The following is a 13,940-nucleotide window of genomic DNA, read 5'->3' as shown; positions in this document are numbered from 1 at the left end:
AGTCTCCGGATTTCATCACTTATATGAACATCCTTCAAAATAGAACTCCTCCTCCTCAGGGAATCCTAGATGCATGCCCTGTCCCGTTCCTTTTCATCAAACCCGCCACTTCTACTGCTGCCAGAAGAATAGAAGTAATTTTGACAGCAAGATTTTGTTCAAATCTTTATTGCCACTCCTAGCCGCCCCTTTTATACAACCCTGTACAACAGGCTAATTCCGAACTTTCCGTTTATTGCCCTTCCCCTCTGATTTGTGTGCATTCTCCTCACTTCCAGGATTCAGATCCGCCACCACCACCACCATTTTCCTGCGAGACAGTGACAGCAAATATAACAGCCAAACTCTTCCCTTTTAAAAGGTCATATCCGCTTTATCTCATACAATGTAAATGTGTAATTACAGAAGTAGCAACACTATCAAATGTAAAAAGTCAAATTTCAAACTCAAGGTATTCAAGTACACGTTTTACCACGTAGTGTTTACAGCAGTTGCTCTGATGTGCACCCTGCCCTTTTGTGGCCAATGAAAGCTGGTGTTGAATATTGAAAGCACTTGTAGGCCAAATATTGAGACATTTGGGCATACAGCACTACTTTTTGTTGGCGTAGCATGTCACTTTAAGAATGTGTGATGCCACATTCGATGTAAGGATCGAAACAGAGGCACTATTTGCTCATATGTATGCAGTCCTCAGCATATGATAGCCCATGTCTTGCGAAGATGGCACATTCTTGGAATATATGAGCATCTTAAGGGCCTACAGTGGCATGTATGGGGCATAAAACGGCAGACAACCGCATGCTTTAGTTCTTAAATCACATTTAAGAGAATATGAATTGACGTTTATGACGTCTGATGAAACCTTTCGGATGTATTATTTGGGAAAAGATGTGCTTAGTCTGAAACGTTTTTGGTTAGATAGCCTCTGAAAACGAAAACTCATTTTAATGTAAACTGTGCGTCGGAATGTATGTGCCTCTTGCATTGTAGTTCGCTCACGTTATAATATGTTGCCAGTTAAACACTCTTTGTTTGAGAAAACTGATCGCTAAAAATGCATGCATTTTCATGCTACTTAAATACCAGAAATGGACTGCACTCATTTCGAACAAAGTTTAGAATTTTAGATATCAGGTAAGCAAACCGGCCTGAATATATAACTTGTGATTTGACTGAATCTTTTGGGTATCTATAAAGCGCAATAACGCCTTTTCGGGTTCTTAGTGCTAAGAAATGCCAATGCCTGTTAGCTGATGCTATTTGTTTTTAATTTCAGTATGCTGCTACTTACGTATACAATACAATGCATATACTGTAGAAACATGACCTTTGAGAGGCTTAAAACATGTATCTTAAACCTTGTGTTTTTTTACTTCACAGAATATAAAAAGAAACCTGAAAGTTTTACTCTTCACCTTGAAACTAGAGGATTGTTTCTCTTCCACGATGGAGAACAGATATCTGCCCGCATTTGCTGTGTTTGAAGGTTTGCTATGTGACATGCCCTTCAAAAGTGTGATTTTGTGATATGAGTATGGTATCCATGCAGACTATTTTAAATATCTAGATCACCGGGTATAGTATCATGAGATGCTCTGAGGAGGCAATTGGAGCTCCCTTGGGAGACCGAGAGTGGGATTCTGAGAAGGTACTCAGTACTCAGTGTTAATAATTTGGTGACGGTGCATGAGGAGGCTTAGCGGAACAGTTCCGCCCCCCAGCTCAGAGTCAGGGAATGAAAAATAAAATTATAATAAAACAGTTTTACTATCATTTTATCACTGTCTCTTTGACAGCCATGGAATCTAGGGTGGGTAAAGGCCTGGCCCTGCAGGGAGGAGGAGCGGTGGGCACTGTAAAGTGGGCATGCCGGTTTGGCTGGCCATCTTAGGACGGCCTAAACGACATGTGCACTTACATTTCTCCAACCCAGCTGTGTTACACAGATGGATGAAAAAATGGCACAGGCTCCCTATGCCTGAGTCAGCATCAGACCAGCCCGCTCAGGCCAATCCCGGTGCTGCTCTAATGCTTAGTATAGCACGAAAGCAGGATCTGGATTGGGAAATGCATGCATTGCGGCACTTTGTAAATTAGGCCTCATGTGGCCACATTAGCGTAAAAAAATGATGCTAATGTGCCACATGGAGGCACCAGGGGCTCATAAATCAGCCCCCAAGTCTGCTAAAAAGGTGCCCAAGAGATGCCAGTCACAGGTGGCCTCTAGATGACTGACTGCCTCTCTTGCCTTCATTTCCCAAACAACCAAGCTAGCCACACTAATACCCCAACCTTCCCAAGAACAGCTTACCGTTTTCCCAGTCAGCCAGATGCTTAAGACGACTAGTCTTCCTAGAGCCTCATTCCAAGTGGTCCAGTAATCCAGATTCGGCTGGGCATATCGCTACTGGATGAATCGAGTTTACAATATCTACAGTAACTCCATGGGACTGTGATTTATATACCTGTTGTAAGTATGCTTGCCTGTTATAAAGCATTTGTTGTACTAAAATAAAATGCAATAGTTATTTTTTTTGTCGGATTTTTTATTGGACGTCTATGGCCACCATGTTTAGACACTAGCTTGTTTTCCTTTTCCTTTTTATCTTTTGTGGCACATACTTGCAATAAAAATCGATAATGGCACTATCTTTCCTAGAATGTATCCATTTGGTTTTCTAATTGTATTGTTAATGACTACAACCAAACACATTTTAATTACATTTTCATTTTAATCCTCTGTGCACTCTTAATAATGAGAGAATACCTGCAATATGCATTGTACTTGTAGTCTACATTAATAGCTTATGCCAAACTGAGACTCACCAGACCATTCGCACAATACATGGCCATATCAATTATCTGAGCATACAACACAAGCACTGTCCCTCAAAGTCACACTTGTACCATTCCATGCACACAAAAGAACAACACGCCATGAGTAACCAGAGGTTCCTTCTGATTTACAATGGGATATCTTACAACAGAAAAAATAAAGTTGTTATTGTGAACACCTTCTAGAAGGTCCACCTTTAAAGATCTTTAAAATTTGGCAAGAAAACTTTAGTCAACTTTGCAAAAGTTTTTTTTTTACTTGCCATCTCTGCACATTCATGCATCTTGGCAAGTTATAAGAAAAAATAACTGGTGGAAATCTTGCAAAAACTAACTACTTAAAAGATTCTTAGTGAGAATGTTTGCCTTCTGGTAAAGCTTTGTAAATAACAACACATTCAGATTTTCATGAAACTGAAAATCTTGTCATCTTTACTAATTTCTTGCAATGCAGTTCATTTTACAAATTGATGTAAAAGCTTAGCAACATAAGGCATTATTTATTACTTAGATGAGGGAACATTTGTGTGCCAGTGTACACACATTTCTACCCTCGCTAAAACGATAGTGGATAATCTGCTAGATTTAGAATTCTATATTTTAATTGCCTAGGAGTGTTATACTTCAAGGTATTTGTAATCAAGTTAGGACAACCGATATTGGGGACTACGCGTCTAGTGGAAAATCCACCACTTATCATCACTACTTGCTGAATTTCTACCACCTGTTGTAGGCACTGAAAATATTCCCCCAAGTTGGAGGAATCAGTGTGCACGTCTAACCTCTTTGAGATACCAGGGTATGTTTACAAGTATTTTGGGGACATAAGAAATACCTCTTCAAATAAACAAGTTCAAAACTTTTCAGTGGCCTATTTAGTGTAGGAGGCTAATATGTTCTCATGCCAGAGACATCTGATGTATGCTTCATAGAGCAGTTATACTTCCAGAGGTGCGAAAAGAGAGTATACCACCTTTATCTATTTTCACTATCACATACCAGCATGGAATAGCAACTCCTTTACATTCAGTCAATTTAAATACATTCTAAATACTCACAATGTTTTTAATGAGTGTACATTGACTTACTCATGGAACACAGGAATAAGGTAGGCGTTCTATACAAGAGTACACGGACCCGTACCAAAATCTGAAATGGCCCATTGCTGAGCTCTGGCGATCACTCCTATGTTCTTTGCATTTAAACATTTTTAGAACATTAAAAGAAATGAATTTCATGTTACCCAATGTAATGTTCTTTCTATTTCTTTCCATTGCAGCTATCAGTAAATATGATATATTACCAATGGGATATGATATTACTGAATTCATTGAACCTTTACCTGGATCTTCAGAATCGTAAGATGCTTTCTATAATATTGACAGTTTTACTTCTTGATGTAAATAGTATTTCCAAAGTTTATTGGATGGCTCTTACATTGATGACACAATGAATACAAATAAAATAAATGGAAATGTTTGTGTTATATGCTAGAACAGTAGGGTCCTGATTCACTGTAGGAAAGTACCATCTTGCCTGGCATGTTACCCCCATTTTTCACTGTATATATGTTGTTTTAGTTGTATGTGTCACTGGGACCCTGTTCTCCAGGGCCCCAGTGCTCATAAGTGTGCCTGAATGTGTTACCTGTGTAGTGACTAACTGTCTCACTGAGGCTCTGCTAATCAGAACCTCAGTGGTTATGCTCTCTCATTTCTTTCAAATTGTCACTGACAGGCTAGTGACCAATTTTACCAATTTACATTGGCTTCGTGGAACACCCTTATAATTCCCTAGTATATGGTACTGAGGTACCCAGGGTATTGGGGTTCCAGGAGATCCCTATGGGCTGCAGCATTTCTTTTGCCACCCATAGGGAGCTCTGACAAATCTTACACAGGCCTGCCACTGCAGCCTGAGTGAAATAACGTCCACGTTATTTCACAGCCATTTTTCACTGCACTTAAGTAACTTATAAGTCACCTATATGTCTAACCTTTACCTAGTAAAGGTTGGGTGCTAAGTTACTTAGTGTGTGGGCACCCTGGCACTAGCCAAGGTGCCCCCACATTGTTCAGGGCCAATTCCCCGGACTTTGTGAGTGCGGGGACACCATTACACGCGTGCACTACATATAGGTCACTACCTATATGTAGCTTCACAATGGTAACTCCGAATATGGCCATGTAATATGTCTATGATCATGGAATTGCCCCCTCTATACCATCCTGGCATAGTTGGCACAATCCCATGATCCCAGTGGTCTGTAGCACAGAGCCTGGTACTGCCAAACTGCCTTTCCCGGGGTTTCACTGCAGCTGCTGCCAACCCCTCAGACAGGCATCTGCCCTCCTGGGGTCCAGCCAGGCCTGGCCCAGGATGGCAGAACAAAGGACTTCCTCTGAGAGAGGGTGTTACACCCTCTCCCTTTGGAAAATGGTGTGAAGGCAGGGGAGGAGTAGCCTCCCCCAGCCTCTGGAAATGCTTTCTTGGGCACAGATGTGCCCAATTCTGCATAAGCCAGTCTACACCGGTTCAGGGGACCCCTTAGCCCTGCTCTGGCGCGAAACTGGACAAAGGAAAGGGGAGTGACCACTCCCCTGACCTGTACCTCCCCTGGGAGGTGCCCAGAGCTCCTCCAGTGTGCTCCAGACCTCTGCCATCTTGGAAACAGAGGTGCTGCTGGCACACTGGACTGCTCTGAGTGGCCAGTGCCACCAGGTGACGTAAGAGACTCCTTGTGATAGGCTCCTTCAGGTGTTGCTAGCCTATCCTCTCTCCTAGGTAGCCAAACCCTCTTTTCTGGCTATTTAGGGTCTCTGTCTCTTGGGATTCCTTAGATAACGAATGCAAGAGCTCATCCGAGTTCCTCTGCATCTCTCTCTTCACCTTCTGCCAAGGAATCGACTGCTGACCGCGCTGGAAGCCTGCAAACCTGCAACATAGTAGCAAAGATGACTACTGCAACTCTGTAACGCTGATCCTGCCGCCTTCTTGACTGTTTTCCTGGTGGTGCATGCTGTGGGGGTAGTCTGCCTCCTCTCTGCACTAGAAGCTCCAAAGAAATCTCCTGTGGGTCGACGGAATCGTCCCCCTGCAACCGCAGGCACCAAAAAGCTGCATTACCGGTCCCTTGGGTCTCCTCTCAGCACGACGAGCGAGGTCCCTCGAATCCAGCAACTCTGTCCAAGTGACTCCCACAGTCCAGTGACTCTTCAGTCCAAGTTTGGTGGAGGTAAGTCCTTGCCTCACCCCGCTAGACTGCATTGCTGGGAACCGCGACTTTTGCAGCTACTCCGGCCCCTGTGCACTTCCGGCGGAAATCCTTTGTGCACAGCCAAGCCTGGGTCCACGGCACTCTAACCTGCATTGCACGACTTTCTAAGTTGGTCTCCGGCGAAGTGGGACTCCTTTGTGCGACTTCGGGTGAGCACCATTTCACACATCCTCGTAGTGCCTGTTTCGGGCACTTCTCTGGGTGCTACCTGCTGCTAAGAGGGTTGTCTTGCTCGACGTCCCCTCTACCTCCTGGTCCAATTTGCGACCTCCTGGTCCCTCCTGGGCCACAGCAGCATCCAAAAACGCTAACCGCACGATTTGCAGCTAGCAAGGCTTGTTGGCGTTCTTTCGGCGGGAAAACACTTCTGCACGACTCTACAAGGCGAGAGGGATCCGTCCTCCAAAGGGGAAGTCTCTAGCCCTTTGCGTTCCTGCAGAAACCGCAGCTTCTTCAGTCCAGTCGAAGCTTCTTTGCACCCGCAGCTGGCATTTCCTGGGCATCTGCCCATCTCCGACTTGCTTGTGACTTTTGGACTTGGTCCCCTTGTTCCACAGGTACCCCAGATTAGAAATCCAGTGTTGTTGCATTGTTGGTTTGTGTCTTTCCTGCCTTATTCCCCTATCACGACTTCTTTGTCCTTTGGGGAACTTTAGTGCACTTTGCACTCACTTTTCAGGGTCTTGGGGTGGGCTATTTTTCTAACCCTCACTATTTTCTAATAGTCCCAGCGACCCTCTACAAGGTCACATAGGTTTGGGGTCCATTCGTGGTTCGCATTCCACTTTTGGAGTATATGGTTTGTGTTGCCCCTATCCCTATGTGTCCCCATTGCATCCTATTGTAACTATACATTGTTTGCACTGTTTTCTAAGACTATACTGCATATTTCTGGTATTGTGTATATATATCTTGTGTATATTTCCTATCCTCTCACTGAGGGTACACTCTGAGATACTTTGGCATATTGTCATAAAAATAAAGTACCTTTATTTTTAGTATAACTGTGTATTGTGTTTTCTTATGATATTGTGCATATGACACTAAGTGGTACTGTAGTAGCTTCACACGTCTCCTAGTTCAGCCTAAGCTGCTCTGCTAAGCTACCATTATCTATCAGCCTAAGCTGCTAGACACCCTATACACTAATAAGGGATAACTGGGCCTGGTGCAAGGTGCAAGTACCCCTTGGTACTCACTACAAGCCAGTCCAGCCTCCTACATTGGTTGTGCAGCGGTGGGATAAGTGCTTTGAGACTACTTACCACTCTTGTCATTGTACTTTTCATAAGAGAAAAATATACAAAACAAGTTCAGTGTATATACACATTGCCAAAAAGTTTTGCATTTCCTCTTTTCACTCTTTTCTAAGTGCTGAAAAGTACTTCAAACTTTCTAAAAAGTTCTAAAAAGTTTAAAAAGTTTATTTTTCTCTGTCTTTCTAAAAGCTCTGACAATTTTTTTTCTCTTTTTCTATCACTTTAACTCTCTCTAAAAATGTCTGGCACAGGCCAAAATGTTGATCTGTCCAAACTTGCATATGATCACCTTAGCTGGAAAGGAGCAAGGAGTCTCTGCATAGAGAGAGGTTTGAGTGTAGGGAATAATCCTTCCTTGGAATTGTTACTTAACATGCTTAGAGAACAAGATAAGGCAAGAAGTGCCCCATCTGTTGAAAAAGTAGCTAATGGTTCCCAATCTGATCCAGGGACTCCCCCAGGAAAAGATTCAGGAAAGAAACTTCCTAGCCTGCCCATTACTAGACAGTCTAGCATAGTTGGTAATGATGTTGGGTCACACCATACAAATAGTGTTGTCTCACATCATAGCAAAAGCATTTATTCTCACCACAGTGGTACTGATGTTTCTGTTAGCCAAGCTGTTAGGGTGCCCTCTGTAAGGGACAGGTCTCCTTCTGTCCATTCTCACCATACTTCTGTTTCAAGGCATGTCCCTCCCACCCACCCTGATGACAGATTGTTAGAAAGGGAGCTCAATAGATTGAGAGTGGAACAAACCAGACTGAAGCTCAAGAAGCAACAGCTGGATTTGGATAGACAGACTTTAGAAGTAGAGAAGGAGAGACAGAAACTGGGTTTAGAAACCCATGGTGGCAGCAGCAGTATTCCCCATAGTCATCCTGCAAAAGAGCATGATTCCAGGAATCTGCATAAGATAGTTCCCCCTTATAAGGAGGGGGATGACATTAACAAGTGGTTTGCTGCACTTGAGAGGGCCTGTGCTGTACAGGATGTCCCTCAAAGGCAGTGGGCTGCTATCCTATGGCTATCATTTAGTGGAAAAGGTAGGGATAGGCTCCTTACTGTAAAAGAAAATGAAGCTAATGATTACAAAGTTCTTAAGAATGCACTCCTGGATGGTTATGGCTTAACCACTGAACAATACAGGATAAAGTTCAGAGAGACCAAAAAGGAGTCTTCACAAGACTGGGTTGATTTCATTGACCATTCAGTGAAGGCCTTGGAGGGGTGGTTACATGGCAGTAAAGTTACTGATTATGACAGCCTGTATAACTTGATCCTGAGAGAGCATATTCTTAATAATTGTGTGTCTGATTTGTTGCACCAGTACTTGGTGGACTCTGATCTGACCTCTCCCCAAGAATTGGGAAAGAAGGCAGACAAATGGGTCAGAACAAGGGTGAACAGAAAAGTTCATACAGGGGGTGACAAAGATGGCAACAAGAAGAAGGATGGTAAGTCTTCTGACAAGGGTGGGGACAAATCTAAAAATGAGTCTTCATCAGGCCCACAAAAACACTCTGGTGGGGGTGGTGGGCCCAAATCCTCTTCTAATCAAAACAAGGAAAAGAAACCATGGTGCTATTTATGTAAAATAAAAGGCCATTGGACAACAGATCCCAGTTGTCCAAAGAAAGGCACCAAGCCTCCTACCACTACAACCCCTACTGCTACACCTAGTGTCCCTACTAATAGCAGTGGTGGTGGGAGCAAACCTACTAATAGCCAATCCAAGGGAGCAGCTGGGCTCACTATTGGTAACTTAGTTGGGGTTGGTCTTGTTAGGGAGACCACAGAGGCTATACTAGTCTCTGAGGGGGCTATTGATTTAGCCACCTTAGTTGCTTGTCCCCTTAATATGGATAAATACAAGCAGCTACCCCTAATAAATGGTGTTGAGGTTCAGGCCTACAGGGACACTGGAGCCAGTGTGACTATGGTCATAGAGAAACTGGTCCACCCTGAACAACACCTACTTGGTCACCAGTACCAAGTAACCGATGCTCACAACAACACACTTAGCCACCCCATGGCTGTTGTAAATCTCATCTGGGGGGGGGGTTACTGGTCCAAAGAAAGTTGTGGTAGCTTCAGATTTACCTGTAGACTGTCTATTAGGGAATGATTTGGAGACATCAGCTTGGTCAGATGTGGAGTTGGAGGCCCATGCAGCAATGCTGGGCATCCCAGGGCATATTTTTGCTTTGACAAGGGCTCAGGCCAAAAAGCAAAAAGGACAGGGAAGCTTGGATCCTGGAACAATGGACCAAGTGCTCCCTAAAGCTAGGGCTAGTAGAAGCAAACCACTTCCTACTATCCCTCCCTCTACAGTGGATTCAACTTCTGAGGAAGAAGAATTCCCTCCCTGTGCAGAACCTACACCAGAGGAGCTTCAAGCAGACACTGCTGAGCTTTTGGGTGAAGGGGGGCCTGCCAGGGAGGAGCTGAGTGTGGCACAGCAAACCTGTCCCACATTAGAGGGTCTCAGACAGCAAGCTGTCAAACAGGCTAATGGGGATGTCAGTGACACTCACAGAGTTTACTGGGAGGACAACCTCTTGTATACTGAGGCAAGGGATCCTAAACCTGGAACTGCCAGGAGATTAGTGATCCCTCAGGAGTACAGAAAGTTCCTCCTAACTCTTGCACACGACATTCCCCTAGCTGGGCACCTGGGACAAATGAAAACTTGGGACAGACTGGTTCCATTGTTTCATTGGCCTAGGATGTCTGAGGACACAAAAGATTTTTGTAAGTCCTGTGAAATCTGTCAAGCCAGTGGCAAGACAGGTGGCACTCCAAAGGCACCCCTTATTCCACTGCCTGTGGTTGGGGTACCCTTTGAAAGGGTAGGGGTTGACATAGTTGGCCCCCTTGACCCTCCTACTGCTTCAGGCAATAGGTTTATCTTGGTGGTAGTGGACCATGCCACAAGATATCCTGAAGCAATTCCTTTAAGGACCACTACAGCACCTGCAGTGGCAAAGGCCCTCCTGGGAATATTTTCTAGGGTGGGCTTCCCAAAGGAAGTAGTATCAGACAGAGGAAGCAATTTCATGTCTGCATACTTAAAGGCCATGTGGAAGGAGTGTGGTGTGACTTACAAGTTCACTACACCCTATCATCCACAAACAAATGGACTGGTGGAGAGATTTAATAAAACTCTCAAAGGCATGATTATGGGTCTCCCTGAAAAACTCCGCAGGAGATGGGATATCCTGTTACCATGCCTCCTTTTTGCCTACAGGGAGGTACCCCAGAAAGGAGTGGGCTTCAGCCCCTTTGAACTTCTTTTTGGACACCCTGTTAGGGGTCCACTCACACTTGTAAAGGAGGGTTGGGAACAACCTTTAAAAGCTCCTAAGCAAGATATTGTGGATTATGTACTTGGCATCAGATCAAGGATGGCTGAGTATATGAAAAAGGCCAGTAAAAACCTTCAGGCCAGCCAAGAGCTCCAGAAGCAATGGCATGATCAGAAGGCTGTTTTGGTTCAGTACCAACCAGGGCAGAAAGTGTGGGTCTTGGAGCCTGTGGCCCCAAGAGCACTCCAAGATAAATGGAGTGGACCCCACATAATTGTTGAAAAGAAGGGTGAAGTCACCTACTTAGTTGACTTAGGCACTGCCAGGAGTCCCCTTAGGGTGCTCCATGTCAATCGCCTGAAACCCTACTATGACAGGGCTGATCTCACCCTGCTCATGGCAACTGATGAGGGACAGGAAGAAGACAGTGATCCTCTACCTGATCTCTTCTCTTCCACAGAACAAGATGCTCTTGTGGAAGGTGTAGTTTTGGCTGATTGTCTTACTGCTGAGCAGAAAGACCATTGCATAAACCTCCTAGATCAATTCTCTGAACTCTTCTCTACTGTGCCAGGTACCACTTCTTGGTGTGAGCACACTATAGATATTGGAGACAGTTTACCTGTCAAAAGTAAGATCTATAGGCAGCCTGACCATGTCAGGGACTGCATAAAGCAAGAGGTGCAGAAAATGTTAGAGCTGGGAGTGGTTGAGCACTCTGAAAGTCCATGGGCTTCTCCTGTGGTACTTGTACCATAACCCCATTCCAAAGATGGAAAGAAGGAAATGCGGTTTTGTGTAGACTATAGAGGTCTCAACCTTGTAACCAAAACTGATGCTCACCCTATACCCAGGGCAGATGAGCTCATAGATACACTGGCATCTGCCAAGTATCTAAGCACTTTTGATTTGACTGCAGGGTATTGGCAGATCAAATGGTCAGAAGATGCTAAACCTAAAACTGCATTTTCAACCATTGGAGGCCATCACCAATTTACAGTAATGCCTTTTGGTTTGAAAAATGCACCTGCCACTTTTCAAAGGTTGGTGAACACAGTCCTGCAAGGGCTGGAAGCTTTCAGTGCAGCATATTTGGACGATATAGCTGTCTTTAGCTCCAGCTGGGATGATCACCTGGTCCACCTATGGAAAGTTTTAGAGGCCCTGCAAAAGGCAGGCCTCACTATCAAGGCTTCAAAGTGCCAGATAGGGCAGGGGAAGATGGTTTATCTGGGACACCTTGTTGGTGGGGAACAGATTGCACCACTTCAGGGGAAAATCCAAACAATTATTGATTGGGTTCCCCCTACCACTCAAACTCAGGTGAGAGCCTTCCTAGGCCTCACTGGGTATTACAGGAGGTTCATTAAGAACTATGGCTCCATAGCAGCCCCTCTTAATGACCTCACATCCAAAAAGATACCTAAAAAGGTATTGTGGACAGCTAGCTGTCAGAAAGCTTTTGAGGAGCTGAAGCAGGCCATGTGCTCTGCACCTGTCCTGAAAAGCCCTTGTTACTCTAAAAAATTCTATGTCCAAACTGATGCATCTAAATTAGGAGTAGGGGCAGTCCTATCACAACTTAATTCTGAGGGCCAGGATCAACCTGTTGCTTTTATTAGTAGGAGGTTGACCCCTAGAGAAAAGCATTGGTCTGCCATTGAGAGGGAGGCCTTTGCTGTGGTCTGGGCTCTGAAGAAGTTGAGGCCATACCTGTTTGGCACTCACTTCATTGTTCAAACAGACCACAAACCTCTACTTTGGCTAAAACAAATGAAAGGTGAAAATCCTAAATTGTTGAGGTGGTCCATATCCCTACAGGGAATGGACTATACAGTGGAACATAGACCTGGGAGTGGCCACTCCAATACAGATGGACTCTCCAGATATTTCCACTTAGACAATGAAGACTCATCAGGTCATGGCTAGTCTTATTGTCCTTCGTTTGGGGGGGGGGGTTGTGTAGGAAAGTACCATCTTGCCTGGCATGTTACCCCCATTTTTCACTGTATATATGTTGTTTTAGTTGTATGTGTCACTGGGACCCTGTTCCCCAGGGCCCCAGTGCTCATAAGTGTGCCTGAATGTGTTACCTGTGTAATGACTAACTGTCTCACTGAGGCTCTGCTAATCAGAACCTCAGTGGTTATGCTCTCTCATTTCTTTCAAATTGTCACTGACAGGCTAGTGACCAATTTTACCAATTTACATTGGCTTTCTGGAACACCCTTATAATTCCCTAGTATATGGTACTGAGGTACCCAGGGTATTGGGATTCCAGGAGATCCCTATGGGCTGCAGCATTTCTTTTGCCACCCATAGAGAGCTCTGACAAATCTTACACAGGCCTGCCACTGCAGCCTGAGTGAAATAACGTCCACGTTATTTCACAGCCATTTTTCACTGCACTTAAGTAACTTATAAGTCACCTATATGTCTAACCTTTACCTAGTAAAGGTTGGGTGCTAAGTTACTTAGTGTGTGGGCACCCTGGCACTAGCCAAGGTGCCCCCACATTGTTCAGGGCCAATTCCCCGGACTTTGTGAGTGCGGGGACACCATTACACGCGTGCACTACATATAGGTCACTACCTATATGTAGCTTCACAATGGTAACTCCGAATATGGCCATGTAATATGTCTATGATCATGGAATTGCCCCCTCTATACCATCCTGGCATAGTTGGCACAATCCCATGATCCCAGTGGTCTGTAGCACAGAGCCTGGTACTGCCAAACTGCCTTTCCCGGGGTTTCACTGCAGCTGCTGCTGCTGCCAACCTCTCAGACAGGCATCTGCCCTCCTGGGGTCCAGCCAGGCCTGGCCCAGGATGGCAGAACAAAGGACTTCCTCTGAGAGAGGGTGTTACACCCTCTCCCTTTGGAAAATGGTGTGAAGGCAGGGGAGGAGTAGCCTCCCCCAGCCTCTGGAAATGCTTTCTTGGGCACAGATGTGCCCAATTCTGCATAAGCCAGTCTACACCGGTTCAGGGGACCCCTTAGCCCTGCTCTGGCGCGAAACTGGACAAAGGAAAGGGGAGTGACCACTCGCCTGACCTGTACCTCCCCTGGGAGGTGCCCAGAGCTCCTCCAGTGTGCTCCAGACCTCTGCCATCTTGGAAACAGAGGTGCTGCTGCCACACTGGACTGCTCTGAGTGGCCAGTGCCACCAGGTGACGTCAGAGACTCCTTGTGATAGGCTCCTTCAGGTGTTGCTAGCCTATCCTCTCTCCTAGGTAGCCAAACCCTCTTTTCTGG

At 45.1% G+C, this 13,940-nt stretch overlaps 1 protein-coding gene across 1 annotated transcript in view; it reads left to right on the top strand.

Moving 5' to 3' along the window:
- The window catches only part of LCT (lactase), a 364,432-nt gene that overhangs the window by 83,043 nt on the left and 267,449 nt on the right, over positions 1 to 13,940 (top strand). The window contains exons 4-5 of the mRNA XM_069225073.1: positions 1,384 to 1,489; positions 4,118 to 4,196. Coding sequence (XP_069081174.1) covers positions 1,384 to 1,489; positions 4,118 to 4,196 — 185 coding nt within the window. The remainder of the gene's footprint in view (positions 1 to 1,383; positions 1,490 to 4,117; positions 4,197 to 13,940) is intronic.

This window comes from Pleurodeles waltl, chromosome 3_1 (genome assembly GCF_031143425.1).
Source record: "Pleurodeles waltl isolate 20211129_DDA chromosome 3_1, aPleWal1.hap1.20221129, whole genome shotgun sequence".
Classification (NCBI taxonomy): Eukaryota; Metazoa; Chordata; class Amphibia; order Caudata; family Salamandridae; genus Pleurodeles; species Pleurodeles waltl.
The sequence above is the reverse complement of the archived record's forward strand: the minus strand, read 5'-3'. Positions and strand labels throughout refer to the sequence as shown.